This window comes from Rhinoderma darwinii, chromosome 3, assembly GCF_050947455.1.
Source record: "Rhinoderma darwinii isolate aRhiDar2 chromosome 3, aRhiDar2.hap1, whole genome shotgun sequence".
NCBI lineage: Eukaryota > Metazoa > Chordata > Amphibia > Anura > Rhinodermatidae > Rhinoderma > Rhinoderma darwinii.
The window spans coordinates 94535448-94557639 of record NC_134689.1 but is presented as its reverse complement, the minus strand read 5'-3'; the positions used below and the strand labels follow the sequence as shown (position 1 = coordinate 94557639).

Genomic DNA, 22192 nt, shown 5'->3' with positions numbered 1-22192 from the left:
ACCAGCCCAGGACGTGCCGCTTCAAAACAGCGCTAAGCGCGATCCGTCCTGGACTGGCCTGAATGTAATAGCAGAGAGTGACGCCACAAATGAGACTGGCTGCCGAGGAGAGATATGGGGCAGTGCAGGGCAGACTGTACTATTTGCACTGCACTGATTGGCAGTAAGAATAATTCTTTAAATATTTTCCATACTTCAAACAGCACTTTAAGGCTGTGTTCACACTGAGTTTTTGCAGGAGGAAAATTCTGCCTCAAAATTCTGTTTGGGATTTCGAGGCAAATTTTGTCCTTCCTGCACGTCGTTTGCCGCGATTTTCACCGCGTTTTTCGCTCGCGGCCATTGAGTGCTACGGGCAAAAAACTCAGCGAAATACCCTTTCTCTGCCTCCCATTGATGTCAATGGGAGGTCAGAGGCGTAAACGCGCGAAGATAGGGCATGTCCCTTCTTAGTCGCAGAAAGTTCTACAATTAATCTGTCGCGTGTGTAAACGTAACCTAAGGCCAGCATCACACACAGTTTTGATGCAGTTTTTGTGGTAGTTTTTGTCTCAGTTTCTTTAGTCAAAGCCAAAAGTGTATCAATAAGGAACTAAATGTCTAAAGAAAAGACTGTTGCATCTTCTTCTTTTGCATCCACTCCTGTGTTTCGCTCAAAAACATGAGCTAAAAATGGCATCAAAACTGTGTGTGTGATCGTGGCCTAAGGGTATGTTCACACGGCCTATTTACGGACGTAAATCGGGCGTTTTTGCCCCGAATTACGCCCGAAAATAGCGCCTCAATAGCGCTGACAAACATCTGCCCATTGAAAGCAATGGGCAGACGTTTGTCTGTTCACACGAGGCGTATATTTACGCGCCGCTGTCAAATGACGGCGCGTAAATAGACGCCCGCGTCAAAGAAGTGACCTGTCACTTCTTTGGCCGTAATTGGAGCCGCTATTCATTGACTCCAATGAATAGCAGCGCTAATTACGGCCGTAATTGACGCGGCGTTCAAGCGCCTGCACATGCCGGTACGGCTGAAATTACGGGGATGTTTTCAGGCTGAAACATCGCCGTAATTTCAGCCGTTACGGACCCCCGCCGTGTGAACATACCCTAAGGCTGGAATCAGACATGCACTTTTTGTGGCAGTTTTTGATGTTGTTTTTGTTAAATGAAAGACAGGAGTGGATACAATAGAGAGGAGACAAATTAGTCTTTCCTTTATACTTTTCCTTCTTTTTGGATCCATTCCTGGGTTGAGCATTAAAAACTGCACAAAAAACTTCATTTGTGATTCGAGCCTTAGGGTATGTCCAAACGGGACGAATATACTTTTTAACAACTACAAGCAAAGTAAAATAACAAAATTTTATTGGCCTATTTAAGCAAAAGACACACTACATAGAAATTAAAAGTTCATGTTCACTGCTGATATTAACCAGCATAGTGCAATGTGTGTCAGTAACGAGATACAAAGTGTCAGCGGCTGCAGTACGCTGCACTGAGACCAGAGTCAGAGTCAGTATCAGAGATCAGCAGTAACAATTTTTAACATTTCAAAGAAGCCCCCCCACATGTTTCACTGCAGATGCAGCGTCTTCAGGGGTATCGGGGCTAATGACGGCGCGCCGCGGAATTCTCAGGGCTATATGCACGGTGGATCAGTTTCAGCTGTCACTTCATTAATGTGAGTGGCCAATAGAAATTGAATTGGAGGATCGAGCCTCCACAACAGTAATAGACAAGCGATGGGACGAATAGCAAGCTCGGCATATGAGGACCAATAGGCCGTAGTATAGTGGCGCATGCGCAGTGGTCCACTTGGAGGACATAGAATCTCACAGTCAGTGGTATAAAGGCACGTGCGCAGTGGTCCACTTTGAAGAGACAGAATCTCACAGTCAGGAGGGGATTCCCGCTGGAGCGCATGCGCGAAAATCGGCATGTAAATACCGAAGGAGACGGAACGAACTCCAAGGGCTATGGTACAGGTAAGTGTGACCATCCATTTTAGTAATGATGTCTAATTTCAATTTGCAAGCTGTATATCGAGATCGCAATACATATCGTATTTGTAATAAAATTACCATGCTCATGTCGAAAAACACATAAATGTAGTGTACGTGTCAATAAGCAAAGAGTTATACGGTAGAGAAGTAAGAATGATGAAAAGAGGTAGATCGATACCAATAACTGCCATTGTAGCAATATTAAAGATCATTCAAATATTAATTGTCAGCATGTCACCAGAAAGGAGAACACATTTGTAATGGTTAACCACCAATTGGTGATCATACTCAATTAATGCCGTATTTATAGTAATACAATAGCAAAAACCATAATAGGTACGGAAAACGAATTATCCAAAGGATCAAAGAAACGCCACAAAGGTAAACCCCTCATTTAAACCACCTGGACTGAGGGTGCCCAGCCGATGGATCCAGCGGGCCTCCTCCTGTAGCGCAGCCTGCGATCCAAATTGCCAGCTCTAGGGCCCAATTTGATCTGGGTAATGCCCCAGAATTGTAGAGAGCGAATATTGCCCCCATGCATGAACCGAATATGTCTGGACAGCATATGTATTCTCCACTGACAACATCTCACTACATCAATTTGATATATATACGGCTTTTAAAGAGCTCCAAAAATACATGAGATCTTGCTGGGAAATTGCCAGCCTTGAGACCTACATACAGCAGAACATTGTTTATAGGGGGCTCCGTATCAACATCACCCCCAATTCCTATTGTAACGACACAGAATTTATCAAGGGCTGAGAAGAGCTGCTTACAGACCGTTCTTTAAGACTACTACAATATATTCTTGACTTTGAGAAACGGGATTTTAATCAAACATCCACTCAATTGGAGAAGGAAATTGGGGACATTCAGAGATTTAACACTTTAAGTCAATTTAACAATTGTGAAATCCAACTACAAAAAAATATTGAAAAACTACAAGCAGAGATAAAAGAGAGGAAGCATCGAAAGTACATCAGAGACCGTAGTGATTTTGACACCGATCAGGCATATACCTATAAGACACAGTCACGCCCTGCTTTCAAGCGTGTAAACGCTTTTACAGACTTTTCAAATGCCGAAATCTCGGGCACTGACAAATCGACACATTCTGCCAGTTTAAGGGGGGATTCACACGAATGTGTATTTGGTCCGTGCGGGCCGCGTGGTTTTCACGAGCCACGCACAGACCAATACAAGTCTATGGGGCAGTACAGACAGTCCGTGCTTTTTGCGCAGCGTTTGTCAGCTGCGCAAAAAGCGCGACATGTTCAATATCTCCGCGTATTTCGCGTATCACGCACCCATTGAAGTTAATGGGTGCGTGAAAACCACGCAGGTCGCACGGAAGCACTTCCGTGCGAACCGACTGAAACAGCGCACCAGCTGTCAAAAGCATGAATGTAAACAGAAAAGCACCACGTGCTTTTCTGTTTCCAAACATCCAAATGGAGTGTCTTTGAGATGAGCGAACCCGGACAATCGAACCGAACTTCACCGGGTTCAGCCGAACTCGTTTTGGCCGAATCCGGCAAAAAAAATTCCGGTACGCGACGTCAGGAGATAGTCACTGTCCAGGGTGCTGAAAGAGTTAAACAGTTTCAGCACCATGGACAGTGACTACCGATCCCAATAAACATGAACCTGTAAAAAAAAACGAAGTTCTGACTTACCGATAACTCCCGGCTTCTTCCTCCAGTCTGACCTCCCGGGATGACAATTCAGTCCAAGTGACAGCTCCAGCCAATCACAGGCCAAGCACAGGCTGCAGTGGTCACATGGACTGCCGCGTCATCCAGGGAGGTGGGGCCCGATGGTGGGGCCCGATGTCAAGAGAGGCGCGTCACCAAGGACGCGTCACCAAGGCAACGGCCGGGAAGTTCTCGGTAAGTACGAACTTTTTCTTTTTTTTTTAACAGGTTGCTGTATATTGTGTTCGGCATTCACTGTCGAGGGTGCTGAAAGAGTTACTGCCGATCAGTTAGCTCTTTCAGCACCTTGGACAGTGACGGGCGTCGACTAGCCTCATCTCTATGATGGCGGCTGCGCGAAAATCACGCAGCCGCGCATCATACACGGATGACACACGCAGCTGTCAAATGGTTTTTGCGCGCGCAAAACGCTGCGTTGTTTGCGCGCGCAAAAACGCAACGTTCGTCTGAATCTGCCCTAAGACTGGGCACTAAACGTAAAATAAAAAATAATAGATCCAGCTCCTCTAAAAGGAGCACCGTACAGACTAGATCTAACACGAAATGCCAGACGAATTCCATTTCTACCATCACTTCCAATTCCTTACCATCAGCTTTCTCTGCAGTATCAGCATCTACCATCCCCAATGTACCATTGATCCCTCGAATGATTGGAATTGCTTCCAGCCAAAATCCTACTACCACCAGATGTCCCACGGGTGTTACCGGCGGCACAGGTGGACCTCCCAACACTTTCCCTTTTTTAGGGCCACCGAATTCTCGGTGGAACCTGAGTTAATGACACCACAAGTGATCCCCTCCATACTCCAATTTTATTATACAATTTCACATTTCAGAATGTAGCATAAAAAGAAAACAATCCTAAATATTAAAGCAAATGCTTTCAAGCACCAACTACCAGGGGCGTAGCTATGGGGGGCAGGCGTGGCATGTCCCCCAAGGCGTAAGTAAGAGTTAAGGGGGTGGCGCCAGTGCCGCACCGTCCATGACAGAGGCCTGCCATTGAAACCAGCTGCAGCCACCCCTGCCTGCACTATAGGTGATGAATGGCCAGGTACATTGCGTGCCGGGCCACTTGGCGCCTACTTGCGATTACTTCTTTGCGCCGCTTGCATCCTTGAAAGGCGCTGATTGACAGGGCAAGTTATAGTGCGCGGCCAATCAGCGCCTTTCATAGACGCAAGCGGCACGATAATTGGCAGAATGACTTGCAGAATTACTTGCCCTGTCAATCAGCACCTTTCAACAATGTGTCATTCAACCCCAGCAGACCTGCTTAGAAGTGAGCAGGTCTGAATTGCCACCAGACGGCACGGGAACGGGATTAAGGTGAGTATGTAAAGTTTTTTTTTTTTTTTTTATCCTAATAAAAATGTGAGTGACATTATCTACAGGGGGGGGGGCTCTATCTACAGGGGTCAGCTCTATCTACAGTGGGGGCTATATACAGGGGTGGGCTATATGTGGAGCACTATAGGGGGAGCTATATGTGAGGCAGTATATACAGGGGTGGGCTATATGTGCAGCACTATTTATAGGGGAGATATAAGCAGGGTACTATATACAGGGGTGGGCTATATGTTGGACACTATATACAGGGGTGGCCTATATCTACAGGGGGGGCTATATACAGGGGTGGGCTATATATGGAGCACTATAGGGGGAGCTATATGTGAGCCACTATATACAGGGATGGGCTATATGTGGAGCTCTATTTTCCGGGGTGAGATATATGTAGAGCACTATCTACATGGTTGTGGTATATGTTGCACACTATATACAGGGGTGGGCTATATGTGGAGCACTATCTACAGGGTGCTATTTGTGGGACACTATCTACAGGGTGGCTACATGTGGGGCACTATTTTCAGAGGGGGCTATATCTGCGGCACTATATGCAGGGGGGCTTTATGTAGGGCACTATCTATAGGGGTGGCTATATGTGGGCACTCTCTACAGGGGTGGCTTTATATGGGACACTATCTACAGGGGCCTTTTGGAGGTCACTATCGGTGTGTGTGGGACACAGTATATGGTGCTATTATAAATGTGCAGTGGATGGTGCTATTATAATCAGGGACAGTATATGGTGCTATTATAATTAGAGGTGCAGTGTATGGCGCTATTATAATCAGGGACACAGTGTATGGTGCTATTATAATTAGAGGTACAGTGTATGGTGCTATTATATTTAGGGGCACAGTGTCTGGCACCATGATAACTTTCTCTTTGTTTATAGGTGCAGAAATGTTTGAAAAGTGAGAAGCTAAAGACATCTGAGTTGCAAACTGCAGAAATGAGCCGTGGCTGGGAGAAGTCGTTACAGAGGTCTGGACCATATGGAGAAGAGAAGAGAAAAAGAACAACTAGAATCCGAGATTGTCACCTGTGAGTCACTTAATGTAAATGTTTATTCTGCCTCTAATCAGCACTGTAGTCACTGTATGATCTGCAGCGAGATGATGAGCGGTATGATTTTTTTTGTGAAACAGCATCTCCCAGCATATCCTTACCATTGTTTGGGCAATGCTGGGAGCTGTATACAATTCAGTGCAAACCTATACGGCAGGGGTTGATTTTGAAATCGAGTTTTATTTGTGCTGGTGTTGTATTTATGTACTGAGCTTTGTTCTGGTGCTGTATATATGTGCTAAGCTTTGCTCTGGTACTGTATATATGTATTGAGCTTGGTTCTGGTACTTTATATATGTATTGATGTTGGTTCTGGCACTGTATATATGTACTGAGCTTTGTTCCGGCACTGTATATATGTACTGATCTTGATTCTGATGCTGTATATATACACTGAGCTTGGTTCTGGTGCTGTATATATGTACTGAGCTTGGTTCTGGTGTTGTACATATGTAATGAGTTTTGTTCTGGTGTTGTATATATGTAAGCAGCTTTGTTCTGGTGCTGTATATATGTAATGAGCTTAGTTCTGGTTTTGTACATATGTAATGAGCTTGGTTCTGGTGTTGTATATAGAAGTATATTGCTTGTAAAATGTGCAAATGGCTTTATGATCGAATTACATTAAAAAAAAAGTAGGGAAAAAAATGACACCAAATTAATTGTTAGAGAAAACAAATCTGGCGAGGGGGAAGGAGATGTCGGGAATGAGGTTCGGGTGGGAGCCAAACTGAATATTTGCCCAGGTTGCTGGAGAACCTAGCTACACCTGTGCCAACTACTCTGAGGTCATAAGGATGGGCAGCCTTAAGACCTTTAAAATATTAAAGTGCGTAGTCCACTTGTAAGCTTAATATTATATGTAAGTCACTGTTTTTTTTAAAATGTGCCCCATTACGGCCTTGCTATGATCAGTGACCCCTGAAATCCTGTCTAATCTTAAACCTTTCAGTCATTTTTTAATTTTCATTTTTCACTCCCCGTCTTCCAAGAGTCAAACTTTTTTATTTTTCCATCAAAAGAGTGGTGTGAGGGCTTATTTTTTGTGGAAGGTGTTGTCGTTTCTATTGGCACCATTTAAAGTACCATATAATGTACTGGGAAACTGAAAAAAAAAATCTTCGCAGGCAGAAATTGGAAAAAATTGTGATTCCTCCATACTTTTTTTGGTTTCGTTTTTACGGCTTTCACTGTGCAGAAAAAGGACAACTTAACTTTAGTCTGCGGCTCAATATGATTACGGTGATACCAAATTGATATAGGTTGTTTTTATATTTTACTACTTTTACAAAGAAAAAACTATTTGTTAAAAAAAAAATTTTTGTTTCACCACATTCAGAGAGCCATTTTTTTTAATTTATTTATTTTCGTTTATTGAGCTGTGAGGGCTTATTTTTTGCGGGACGAGCTGTCATTTTTATTGGTACCATTTTTTAGTACATACAACTTTTTGTTCACTTTTTATTACTTTTTTGCAACGATAAGTTGACCAAAATAAAGCGATTGTGGCGTTTTACATTTTTACGCCATTTAGCGTGCGAGTTATATAATGGTTGTAATGTTGTAATAGTTCAGACTTTTACAGACGCAGCAATACCAATTTTGTTTGCTTTTTTTATTCTTTACATTAATTTAGAGGAAAAATGAGAGAAGGTTTTTTAACTTTTAACTTTTTTTTTACACAATCTATTAGTTCTCCTAGGGGAACTGAACCAGTGATCGTTGGATCGATGGTACAATACACTTCAATACTAATGTATTGCAGTATATTGTAATTTTTACAGCCTTCTGTTAACCCTGCCGCAGGCAGGGCTTAAAAGAGGCAGAGTGAAGGCGGTCCTGTGGGCCTTCATAACAACAATCGGCACCCCACAATCGCATTGTGGGAGTGCCAATGAGCTGTCTGAGAAGGCCACCCCCTCTTTTTAACGCCTCAGATGCCACGGTCGCGATTGACTGCAGAATTTGAGGGGTTAAACGGCCAATGAGAGTGCAATCGCTGTTCCTGGCTGCTAGTCCCGGGTGTCAGCTGTAAAACACAGCTGATACCCGCAGCGCATGGAGCGCGGGAGCGCGCTCCATACATTCAGCCCTGGACTACGACATGCGACATTACGACAATGTAATAACATTGTGGAGCACGAAGGGTTTAATCTGCTGCTTTAGGGTATGTTCACACGGCCAAATTTCAGACGTATACGAGGCGTATAATGCCTCGTTTTACGTCTGAAAATAGGGCTGCAATACGTCGGCAAACATCTGCCCATTCATTTGAATGGGTTTGCCGACGTACTGTGCAGACGACCTGTTATTTACGAGTCGTCGTTTGACAGCTGTCAAACGACGACCCGTAAATTTACTGCCTCGGCAAAGAAGTGCAGGGCACTTCTTTGCCACGTAATTTGAGCCGTTCTTCATTGAAATCAATGAAGCACGGCTCAAGGTTTACGAGCGTCTCAGATGCCTCGTAAATTACGAGGAGGAGCTTTTACGTGTGAAACGAGGCAGCTGTTAACAGTCTGTCTTTTCACACGTAACTGCCTCTCAGCGTGTGAACATACCCTTAACCCTTTGCTCTGATTTGCAGTGTAGGGAGTTAGTCACAGTCATCAATTATACATTTATTACCTATCCTGTGTATAGGTAATGCGATGAAAAAATTGTCCCAATTAGAAAGCCGGTGGATTTATAAGTTGGGTAGCTTAGCTCCACATGGCCATAATGAGAGTTTCAACTTTAATGCCTTTCTGTAACATTGATCGCCTTTTTATAAATTGGGTTGAGGTGCGTAGGTAATTTATGCATGTTTTTAATTCACTCTCTTTTGTTGAAGCCTTTTCTTTTTAGAGATACAAGTTTTGTATGACTGGCTTAACATTATAAACAGTATTGTGGTATGCAGATGTTCAAAAAATATATGAAGAATTTGATGGACTGATAGAAGAAATACTAATCGAAAAGGACCACAGTGATGAACCTATACATGATTTATGCAAAAATATTTGTCTAACTATGAGAGGAAAAGAGGAGTCGCAAAGGGTGAAAGGAGAAGAAGGGGAGGAGGTAATGGGGCTTTGTTTTAGAAATAGAATGCTAATTTATGATTCTATTCTGAATCTGTTTTTTATGGTGTTTTTTGCATTTTGATATGAATGTCAATAGTAATGGGAGATCTATCTTATTGTAACTTATGGCACTTAGGCACTTTCTGCTCAACTAATTTATATATAAATCTATATATGAAGTCTATCTATGTATTAAGCTTATTTTGTATGAAGTTTTTTCTGTCACTTTTGCACTTTATGCACTCATTATATTGTACACGTGGTTTCAATTATTAACTTTTTTGTGTGTTCAAAATATGAAATCTGTTTTTTAATTACTTGCACAGGTTTGCATTATTATGAATTATAGCGACATTTAGCTCATAATACATAATATTGTTTATTTGATACATATATGTATTCCTCACTGTTCATTCACTCTGTTTTTACCTCATTCTCGTATCACATTACCATCACTATATGGTACCTATCTATATATGTTCCACAAATCCCCCTTTTTTCTGCAAAGAAATATGTAGATGGACACGTACGCGGGATGTCCATACCACCTCGGGCTGATCCAGACAGTCCGGGTTGGATGGTAACTCGGGCACGCTCCATATCGGGAACTGATTTTCCCAATTTTTATTCTGAGGGGGTTACGCTCCTCTTCCTCCCAGTTTCTTTCTTTTTTATCTATTCTATTTCTATTATTATTCTTATTCTCTTTCTAATTTTTACATATCCCCCTGCCATTGCAGTTAAAATATACTTTATTCTCTACTCCTTCTTTTCTCTAAATCTAAGCCACCTCCAACATGGCTTACGATAGGGAAGGCACACGTAGTTGCGCAAGCACGAACATATTGATGTTTCATAAATTCTTGCCACCTCCAACATGGCCTACAGAACATAAATCATGCGCAGAGCGCAAACCTTAACACATAGGCTCTCATGCCTTAACATAATTTCTGTCTGTATTTCCCCCGGATGTTTGGCACGGTTAGCGGAAATTATATATGGTGATGACCATTTGACTTGTTGCATAGGTCGTAGCGTTTTAGTTTCGGTATTCTTTTGCCCTATCAGTCTGGTTCATCCATTGATTGTTGTTTTAAATCATTACTCCATTGGCAAACCCATCCTATTTAACCCCTTAAGGACATGGACTAGTTTGCACGTTCAGGACGCAGCTCCAGTTTTCAAATCTGGCATGTGTCACTTTATGTGTTAATAACTTCGGAATGCTTTTACCTATCCAAGCGATTCTGAGACTGTTTTCTCGTGACACATTATACTTTAAGTTAGTGGTAAAATTTTGTCGATACATTCTGTATTTTATTGTGAAAAACATCAAAATTTAGCAAAAAACTGCAAAAATTAGCATTTTTCTAAATTTAAATGTATCTTCTTGTAAGACAGATAGTAATACCACACAAACTAAATGCTAATTAACATTTCCCACATGTCTACTTTCGATTGCCTTCGTTTTTTGTACATCCTTTTATTTTTCTAGGACGTTACACAGCTTAGAACTTTAGCAGAAATTTCTCACATTTTCAAGAAAATTTCAAAAGGGCTATTTTTACAGGGACGAGTTCAGTTGTGAAGTAGTTTTGAGGGGCGCATACAATGCAAACCCCCATAAGTCACCCCATTTTAAAAACTGAACCCCCTAAAATTATTCAAAACAGCATTTAGAAAGTTTATTAACCCTTTAGGCTATTCACAAAAATTACACCAAAGTAGGGATGAAATTTACCAATTTCATTTTTTTTTGCAGAAATTCATTTTTAATCCTTTTTTTTTCTGTAACACAGAAGGTTTTACCAGAAAAATGCAACTCAATATTTATTGCCAGGATTCTGTAGATTTTAGAAATATCCTACATGTGGCTCTAGTGTGCTAATTCACTGAAACACAGACCTCCGAAGCAGAGAACCTAGAGGATTTGGAGCCTCATTTTTATTAGAACATATTTTAGGCACCATGTCAGGTTTGAAGAGGTCTTGTGATGCCAAAACAGTGGAAACACCCCCAAAAAGACACCATTTGCAAACTACACCCCTCAAGGAATTTATCAAGGTGTATAGTGGGCATTTTGACCCACGTTTTTTTGCTGACTTTAGTGGAATTAGGCCGTGAAAATTAAAATCTACATTTTTTCTAATAAAGGCATTAGGGAGAAAAGCACCCCAGCATTTGAAAAGCAATTTCTCCTGATTACGGCAATACCCCATAAGTGGTCATAAACTGCTGCTTGAACACACGGCAGGAGTCAAAAGCGAAGGGTCAACATTTGGAGCTCAAATTTAGCTGGAATAGTTTTTGGGTGCCATGTCACATTTGCAAAGTGCCTGTGGGACCAAAACCCCCCAAAAGTGACCCTATTTTGAAAACTACACCCCTTAAAGAATTTATCTAGGGGTATAGTAAGCATTTAGATCCCACTGGTCTTTTGCAAAATTTATTGGAATTAGGCCGTAAAAATGAATATCAGCATTTTTTTCCACTAAAAATTAGAATTTTTTCATTTTCACAAGGGATAAAGAGGAAAAAGCTGCACAACATTTATAAAGCAGAGTACGGCAATACCCAACATGTGGTTGTAAACTGCTGTTTAGACAGACGGCAGGGCTCAGAAAGGCAGGACCGCTATTTGGCATGCAGATTTTGCTGGATTGGTTTTTGGGTGCCATGTCGCATTTCAAAACCCTGAGGTACCAGAGTACAGTGGAAGCCCCCAAGAAGTGACCCCATTTTGGAAACTACACCCCTCAAGGTATTTAACATTTGCCTGGACATATGACAGATCTCCGAAGTGAAGAGGAACATGTGCATTTGAGGTCGATTTTGGTGATTTTCACAGCATTGGCCCACAATTGCAGGGCTCTGAGGTCAAATAGCAAAACAAACCCCCAAGTAGTGACCCCTATTTTGGAAGCAACACCCCTTAAGGTATTTTATGGGGTATAGTGAGCATTTTGCCCCCACAAGTGTTTTTCCAGTAGTAATTAATGCGCAGCAGATGGTGGTGAAAATAGCAATTTTCCGCTGATATGCCATTTTAGTGCGCAATATGTTGTGCCCTGTTTGTGCCACCGAAGACACACATCTCGTAAACTGCTAAGCTGGTTCCCCTGGGTAGGGCGATGCAATATATGTGGCCGTAAACTGCTGTTTGGGCACACTGTAGGGCTCAGTAGGGAGGGAGCACCATTTGGCTTTTGGAGCGCAGATTTTGCTTGGCAGTTGTTCTGTTTGGAAGTTTTACTGGTATTTCAGTTTATACTGTGGGGGTATATGTAATCTGTGCGGAGTACATCAGGGCATAATAAGAGTGTATAATAATGCGGTAAATAAATAATATTTCAGAGATATGTCGCACTGATAAATGGTGCCCGATCGTGTGAATAAGGTCTTAAGTCAGTTACTGATACTTATGCATAATACCTCTGCTGATTTTTGCAATATTATTCTGTATTTATGTGAATGTATCTTGTTTAGTACTAATATTTTAACATTACTATGGGTCCATTCCTTAGTGGTACACAAATGAGATTATGTATATATTATATATAATAAAAGTCTTTGGAAACAGCAGGCAGTAGATATTGGATACATAGAAGCGTTGTATGCATTCTGTTGATAGCATCTTTTTTACTCATTGTATGTCTCACCTTGCTTTTTAAATTATTTCCCAATAAAATATATTATGTTTTAATTCTAATTGAAGTTATTCATGGTATATATGCTCCTACTTTTTTTTCGAGTCAGTTGAAATTTGATATCTGCGGGAATTCTAGCCGTCTTTCTATAAAGATGGCCAAATATAGGAATACCTATCCTGTATGTATGTAAAAAAAATTGTGAGACAACCCCTTTAAAGTTGGAGGACTTTAAATTGCCTAAATCTACAGCGGACCCACATTGTAGTGAATATGATTTTTTTTTTGTAAAAACCAAAGAGGAACATATTCCTGTGATCTGGCACATTAAAAAACAAATAGATCAGTTTCCTTAACTTCCGTTTAAAAAACAGGAACTGTCTGATGCAACTCACACCAGACTGTAATATCACGACCATATAGCATAGCAACTCAATGTGTTTACATATCTTATTATTTCCAACATTAATTACTGAGAGATGCTGCGATGATTATCTTCTAGTATCAGTTTTACACATATGTGATCATGTGAACCTTGACTGGCTGAACAAGACCTACTGAATACCCTCCACTTGTCCACACCTAACGGAATTGCTGCAGAAAATTTCTGCAGCAATTCTGCAGAAACTAGCAGAAATTCTGCTTTGGAAAAACCGCACCATTTCCTGTATTTTTTCATGCGGATTATGCGCAATATGGTGCGGATTTTGCTGCGTTTTTCTCAATGCTGAGAGATGGTGATATCTCCTCTGAAAAACGCAGCAATTCAGTCCACTTTCCGCAACAGGAATTGACATGCCGCGGTACGAACAATGCGCACCGCAGGTGAATCTCTGCTCAGAAATTTTACGCAGCGCGTGGATGAAATTTGGTAAATCTCACCCACTTTGCTGCCACTGTATTCTGCTGGGTATTTTCCGTCCGCAATTCCAGACGGAAAATACGCAGCTATTCCGCTACGTGTGGACAGGCCTTATGACACTTCTTGACTCCCATGGCTTTGCTGCAAGGACAATTTTCACACAATTGACAAAAAAATCATATTATAACCCCATACCCATATACTTTCTGAAAGTAGACACCTAGTACATTGTGAAACTGCCACCCAGCACTTTGTAATCATGGGCGCCTTTATGCAATTTTGCATCAAAATGTAAAGTTTCGTAAAAAATGCATAAAAATCCATGATGAAGCAAAAAAACTTCTAAAAAGAAAAGCTCAAGATGTGCAAAGTTCATACATGCCACTTATGCCTATGTCTTCATGCAGAGATCTTCACTAAATCATCATAACTGAGGAGGCCAAAAATCCTGATGCCGGTAAAAATCGGAGTCAGTAAATGGTCTGATTAGTTGCAGAGGGTGATTGTATATGTAACTTCTCGCAAATCACATGACAGCATGACGTAAGGTGTGTGCTGTACTTACCCTTCCAAATGCTGTTCCACCAAACACTGAGCTCGCTACTGGAAACACACTGATGGCGGGTAGTGCGATCACCTATCCGTCCTGTCAGCCTCCCAGCTCACACACTTACCACGGCTCTGACGGCTCCCAGCGACATTTTGACTTTTATGGTTTAATGCTCAGGAGACTTTGATACTGTACACCGCATCCCCTGCCTTTTCCTCTGAACCCCACTGGCAGCGGTCTGTGCTGCCTGCTACAGTCCTTCCTCTTTTGACCTCTGTGGCCAAAGGCCTATGTCGCATGCTCGGGCTCCCCTGCCTCTGATCCTTGCTGATAACCGTTGAAGCCACCATCTTCTCTGCTATTGACTCTTGTTGCTTGTATTTGATGCTGGACTCTTCCCCTACTTTACTTGTAATCTAATAAATGGTGCTGCATGCTTCAGCAATATTTTTGTCGCTCTCCATATACTGCTGCCAACAACAGTTTACTCTGCAGCAGCGATCCTGGGTCATTACTACAGATGAGGGTCTAGATACCTCAAATAAAAGTTCTGAAATCAGCAAATTCCCTGGTAAAATAATAATAGTTCCTTCAACTCCATCTCTCTTGCACCACCCTCAACTATAAGAAACCAAGGGATGTACTGTTTCTTTATTTTCTTACATTAGCTGCCCTCCCCGTGTAACAGTGAAAGGCGTGAAATAGAAAAAAAAGGCTGAAGGGCCTTCAAGGCTCGGTGAGAGTGATAATACTCCTGCATTCTGGTATCTTACATGCATTTGTACTTACACGCCAATTTAGTAGCATTTCTGTATAGCATCATTGCCATGGAGTAGTACTTGTTGAGAATATTTAGAGCCTTTTCATATCTCAAGTGTATAAGTTATAAGCCATAGTATCTGCTACAATATTCAGGTACGTTGCCTGAAGATAGGGCATACATGGACCCAAACTTAACCCCAGGGGGGCTATCACCACTAAAAGACCATCCAATGAGTAAAACTGAAAGTAAGATGGATAAATTCTGGAACCTGCCCTAAGACCTGACTGGCCTAGAAAATTCTCATTGCTGATGTTACTCAAGAATCATTTACTGCTGAAGCCACAGGCTCCAGATTTTCTGTCTTGAATATTGAGGAAACAGGAGGGGACCCTGGTAATAAGGCTGGGGATCACAAGAGGAAGTGTGTTGGCCGAGATATTCGGCAGCCGTAAAAAAAAACAACTGCTTCTCTCAAGCCGTTAACAACCCAAATGGGAGCGGTGCATACTGACATCTCACTGTTAGGGCTTATTCAGACGAACGTATAAAACGTCCGTGCAACGCACGTGATTTTCACGCGCCTCACACGGACCTATTTTAGTCAATGGGGCCGTTCAGACAGTCCGTGATTTTCACGCAGCGTATGTCTGCTGCGTAAAACTCACGACGTGTCCTATATTTGTACGTTTTTCGCGCATCACGCACCCATTAAAGTCAATGGGTGCGTGAAAATCACACGCAGCACACGGAGGCACTTCCGTGTGACGCGCGTGATTCGCGCAACAGCAGTAAAAAGTATGAATGAAAGCAGAAAAGCACCACGTGCTTTTCTGTTTACAAGCATACAAACAGAGTGTCATAATGATGGCGGCTGTGCGAAAATCACGCAGCCATGCATCATATGCTGCTGACACACGGAGCTGTTATGTACCTTTTGCGCGCGCAAAACGCACGCGCTCGTGTGAATCCAGCCTTACGGGAGGATTTAAATAAATTACGGGTCAGACTGGCAGATTCAGAGGAAAGAACCAGGATTTAATACTTAGGAAGGCCAGGGATAACATGAATCTCTTATTTAATGGGGCCAGTGTTTCTTTCTATCTGGACTTTTCTAAGGAAGAGTAGTAGTTTAAAGAGATTAAGAAAAGACTGATTTGGGCAAAGATGAAGTGCTCCTTGATGTACCCAGCGAAGCTGCGCATTATACGCAAAGACAGTTTGAGGTATATTTTATCACCCGATGTAGTGGCAGAATGACTAGACTCTGAAGGGCTATAAAGTTGTAAGGCTCGGTATTCGAGGAGGATAATGTATTTGGGGATTTTCTCCTGTTCTAATATGGTAAAGTTAGGTAGGGGAGTAGTGTAGTTTGATTGAGACCAGCGAGATAGAGCTTATATCAGAGGTCCGGAAGGGGTTAAAAGGGAGAGCGAGGACTAAGGTCCAGAAGGAAGGGAAAGATGTGTTTGTTTTTTGTTTTTTTTTATATAACTCTAGGTAGAATGCAATATATGTAACTGCTCATATTCTCACCCCTGTAGTAGGTAAAAAAAAGAACACCCCTAAATTTGAAAATCAGAGAGTACATATCGTCTCTCATCGGTAATAAGGAAAGGTTTCTGTATCTCAGCTGCTGGGGTAGCTGGAGGCTATACATGGGGAGAGATGACAGTAACCGACTCTGGCTGTAATCTATCTCTCTGCGGTTAGTTACAGCTTCCCTCATCCCACCCCTCTCTTACAGTGACACAAAACCAGAAAATAAAACTTTTCTTGCTGCTCCCCGACTTGGAACGAGTATTGCTCCCTGAATATTGCACCTAGGAGTTTGAGCCTGGTATCATTTGAAAGCTAAGATATTACATACGTCTTTGGCAAGGGTTAATGACTTTTTCACAAGTAAACATGGAAATGTCACCCAAGATATTACATACGTCTTTGGCAAGGGTTAATGACTTTTTTACAAGTAAACATGGAAATGTCACCCATGAAGAGATATGGTCAAAACAAGCAGCAAATAAGGAGGACCCCCAGGATATAGGAATTCAAGGTCACTCTGAGAATTCCAGTAATTGTTGCATAACATGTTAAGACTAAGGATCTCAAGACTTTATGTCATAAGTCAAATATTTGAAACTGATGCCTTCAACCTTTTTACTTTGCGGAGGGCAGAGCTGTCACATCTTGGCATCCAGTCAAGGCTTTTAAAGTGTTTTCTCACCTCCCTCTTCTGCAGTGAGCGGTTGATGTAGAACGATTTAGAAGCTCTGAATTTATTCCTTAGCGTTGACAGACGGCTATTTGTGTTTCTGACCTCCCAGAAAGAGAACTCGAAAAACTGGAGGGAACGCTAAGAATGAAAAAAAAGAGACACGTTTAGAGATATACAATTATAAATGAGAGAAGTCAAGTTCAGTGGAGAATAATTATATTATTCATCTACATCTTCAAAACATTTTTTAAAAACGTCTTATTATATTAAGTCAATTTTAGCCTTTCCAAGGAGCTCTACATGTCATGAAACAAAGCTAAACAAATCTATCCCCAGTAGAAACAGAATTTCGAGTCCTAGCAGTAATGGTGGCAGCCCAGGAGAAATATCTGTCTTCACACCCTTGTAGCGTAGCTGCATAATGACAAATGATTCTGACTGGCTAATATGAGATTCTTCTATCTACATACATAACTTGGCCATAAATAAATCCTGCTGCTTGAATAATGAAAAACTTTACGAAATCTGGAAACTTAATTCATTGGCTGATCACTTGATGCTCGAATGTCGTCTTCAATTCTTATTGGAAAATGACAGTCCACCACACCTAGTATATTTTCTGTTTCAGTATCTCCGCTTCACTATAATGGATAGTGACGGCCCATGTGTGGCCATCTCTCTGCTGGAAATGGAATATTAGACACCCCAATTTTTGAGATAGGTGGAGATCCCCGTGGTCAGATTCCCCAACATCAGATTTTTATGGCATATCCTATCAATTTGCTATAAATGTCTAAGATGGGAAACACTCCTTTACTTCAATATTGGGCTACAGATGCAACCATCGTTATCTTGACTATTAACTCATTAAATACACGGGGCGGACGTCCGCTATGTAGCTACTCCTGCATCCAATATGGGTATGTTATGTCCCTAGACATGTATTTGCATTATTCATGTTATTATCTTCCCTCATCTCTATACTGACCATTTACAGGCTACATTGCTCTTATTACTGTATACCATTTGTGTTAACATAGTACTTTTTGTACTTATATAAGTATACCTTATTTTGGTCTGTATAGTTCCTTTGGGGGCTGTTTTTGTCATTTGCTCTTCATCTTTGGAGTAGCACAGCGTATGGTCTTTTTATCTGTTGGTCTGTGGATTTTTTATTATGTATATTTAGCTTTTATTGTTTAACCTAATAAAGATTTTTTTTCAATTTCCCATACTCCTTGTTGTTGTGGCATCTATCTCTTATATGTTTGCCATTAAATACACAGTAGCAAGAAACTTAAACCTGACTTTTTCAATGACTTTTCAATGGCTTTTGTTGTGTGAAATCACGTTGCAGCAAGTTATCAGTCAAGATTTGATGTGCAAAGTGATGGAAATCCGTGCTCAATAGGCAAGTATTTAGTGTGCTTTTTGCTGATTATTACCGTTGGATGTATTACACATGGATTTAACTCATAGGTGACATTGTAAAGACATTATTGGCTGAATTCCTTTCCATATAATTTTGGTTTTACTTATTAAAAAATAAAATGTGCAGCTGCTCTATGCCTTGGATCACATTAGATGACATTTCTTTCTTCATTTAAATTGGTTTTCTGTAAGGTGCAGGGCGACGGGCGACAATCTGGCTGAGATAGTGGCTGCAGTTAACTCTTTACATGGAATAATTCAGCAAACAAACTATAAGGCCCTATTCACACAGAGTTTTTTTGCAGGTGGAAAAATCTGCCTCAAAATTTCTTCAGGAATTTTAGGCAGATTTTAACCTGCCGGCAGAACATTTGCCGCATTTTTCGCTGCGTATTTGGCCATGGCCATTGAGCGCCAAGGGCAAAAAGCGCAGAGAAAAGCGCTTTCTCTGCCTCCCATTGATGTCAATGGGAGGTCAGGGGCAGAAACGCCCGAAGATATGGCTTGTCGCTTCTTTGCTCGCAGGAAAAAAACTCCTCCGCCTCCCATTGAAATCAATGGCAGGCGATTTTGGACATTTTTTGGCGCTGTTTCCGACGTGGTTTCCGCGTCAAAAACGGCGCCAATATACTACGTGTGAACTAGTCCAAACAGTGCAACAACAATTGAATGCATTTGATTAACTTCTGAATGGTGCTTTAGCAGTCTTTACATTACTTGCAACAATGACAGCACCAGGTTATACACGGGGCAATGTTCAGGCAAGCGAGCGTTTATATGATTGCTCATTTCCAATCAAGCAAATGCTTGTTCTTCGGCTCATCTGCTCGTTTATGCGGACAAAAAAATGGTAAACATTTGGGAGATGTGCTGGCAAGATGATGAAAATCCATGGGGACGGACCATGGTACTACAATCGTTCTTCCCCATACATTACCAATCATTGCTACCTGTAAAAAGAGCAAAAGAGACTCAATCAATGAGCTGTCTTATTGATGGGCGCTCGTTTTCATAGCCCATATCGGGTCACATAAAAGGACCTTTACTGGGACAGTCCGACTGTATGGCAAAGGATTGGGACAGATTCTATAAAAGCTGATGTCTGTGTTTCCCTCTATGTTAGTTGCTCTGTACACCGCAGGAGCACTTTCTTGTTAGTCTGGTTGCTGTAGATTAGAAAAGTCTAGATATAAAAGTGGTTGTCTACTTTCAGACTCATTTTTATATTTTCTGGCACCCTCCAAGTAGTTAATCTCATACTGTAAGTTTACTAACACTGGACCAGCCATTGATAAATGCTTGGAGCCACAGCGTTTAAGCTTATACAGGGAAAATAAATTATAATACTGTAGATTGTCCATATCCATAGAGAGCTTAGAGGCCCTTTACTAAGTAAATATGCTTGAAAAGCACTTAACTATCCACTTCAGTCATTTTAGATGTTAGTTATGGTTACATAGCCAAATTAGTAGGAGAGGATCTTAGATCCGTCAATCAGCTGTACTCTGTCTGCAATCCTGGCAGTAAGTGTTTTATTTCCCTACAGTGCCACCGCAGGGGAAATTGAGCATTACACAGAGTCCATTCAAATCAGTAGGTTGGCTGTGTAAAGCAGGACAGGTCTTCCAGAGCAAGAAAGGCTCTTTATAACCGCTCTCCACTCTGGCAAAGAGATGAGGATTCTAAAATAAGGACACCTAAGCTCATAGGTTCCTAACATTGTCTATATAAATGGGTTTTCTAAACTGGACAACCGTTTTAACTTAAAGTGCATCTGCCACCACCTTTTTGCTGGCCTTTGTGTCGATAACCTCGCATTACTGACGCTGATTGACAGATTTCTCCCATTACTATGTATAATAAGAAAACTGTTGAACTGTTGAAGTTATCGGTGCCTCATGAATACACTCGATACTTCCTAGCAGCTTGATGTGAGCGTTGCACTGATTGATATCTAAGTTTTACAAAAAGTACGCCTCACCTACACATAACACTTATAACAGCGAAGGCAGCAAAAAGTGGTGACAGATGCTCTTTAAAGCAGATTTGTCATCAGACTATGTTGCTCAATGTAAAAGCAGCATAGTATGGGGAAAGGTCCGCTCTCTGATGAGCCTAAATGGCATAAAAATTATTGACCTGTTTGGCTAATAGGAGGATACAGTGGACTCATAGGTATGAGTCCAGTGTATTCATTAGGCTAAGCGCTCCCCCTACCTCCCTCATGCTCGTCACATTGATTAACAGGCTGCTGTTTATGCAGATACACAGCTGCCAGCAGTCAACAACCACCGAGAGCAGGGGGACAGGTGGAGGTGGAGGAAGCGATCCCTTCATGAATACACTGGACTTATGAATACCCCTCATGCAGCAGAAAAAATCAGGACGGAATAGTGAATGCGCAGCAAATTTTAGAATATACAGCATGTTAATTTTTTGCATGGATTCCGCACGGAAAAGCCACAAATTAGCCAAATTTAACTACAATGAGGCTAATCCGTGTGTAGATCAGCTAGCACTTCTGTTGCAGAAAAACAATGACAGCTTCGGAATTCTGCCGTGTATTCTTTGAAAATCCTGAACCGGCTCAGCCTAAGGGCATGTTCACACGTGGCGGATTTCCTCCGCAACTGTCCGCATCAATGCCGCACAGAATCTGCGTTGCAGATTCTGCTGCGGATCTGCACAAAATGTGCAGTAAATTGATGCGGACTAGCTGCTGCGGACTGCGGTAAAAGTACTTCCCTTCTCCTTATCAGTGCAGGATAGAGAGAAGGGACAGCACTTTCCCTAGTGAAAGTCAAAGAAATTCATACTTACCGGCCGTTGTCTTGGTGACGCGTCCCTCCTTCGGCATCCAGCCCGACCTCCCTGGATGACGCGGCAGTCCATGTGACCGCTGCAGCCTGTTATTGGCCTGTGATTGGCTGCAGCCGTCACTTAGACTGAAACGTCATCCTGGGAGGCCGGACTGGAGACAGAAGCAGGGAGTTCTCGGTAAGTATGAACTTATATTTTTTTACAGGTTGCTGTATATTGTGATCGGTAGTCACTATCCAGGGTGCAGAAACAGTTACTGCCGATCGCTTAACTCTTTCAGCACCCTGGACAGTGACTATTTACAGACGTCTCCTAGCAACGCTCCCGTCATTACGGGAGCCCCATTGACTTCCTCAGTCTGGCTGTAGACCTAGAAATACATAGGTCCAGCCAGAATGAAGAAATGTCATGGCAAAAAAGCAAGACGTATCCGCAGCACACATAACATGTGCATGACAGCTGCGGACTTCATTGCGGAACTTAGAATCTCCATTGAAGTCAATGGAGAAATTCCGCCATGAGTCCGCCACTGCTCCGCAACAGACAGAGCATGCTGCGGACACCAAATTCCGCTCCGCAGCCTATGCTCCGCAGCGGAATGTTACGCATCGTCTAAACGAACACTTCTAAATAGAAGTGGAAGTCAATGCAGAAACGGCTCCGCTGCGGATTAACGCTGCGGAGTGTCCGCAGCGGAATTTAAGTGAAAT

At 42.0% G+C, this 22192-nt stretch overlaps 1 protein-coding gene across 1 annotated transcript in view; it reads right to left on the bottom strand.

The window, feature by feature from the left end:
* The window catches only part of RGS14 (regulator of G protein signaling 14), a 119352-nt gene extending 98353 nt beyond the window's left edge, over positions 1 to 20999 (bottom strand). Inside the window, exons 1-2 of the mRNA XM_075859375.1 lie at positions 20880 to 20999; positions 17241 to 17369 (exon numbers count right to left, since the gene is read on the bottom strand). Coding sequence (XP_075715490.1) covers positions 17241 to 17369; positions 20880 to 20999 — 249 coding nt within the window. The remainder of the gene's footprint in view (positions 1 to 17240; positions 17370 to 20879) is intronic.
* Between the last annotated feature and the right edge of the window lie 1193 nt (positions 21000 to 22192).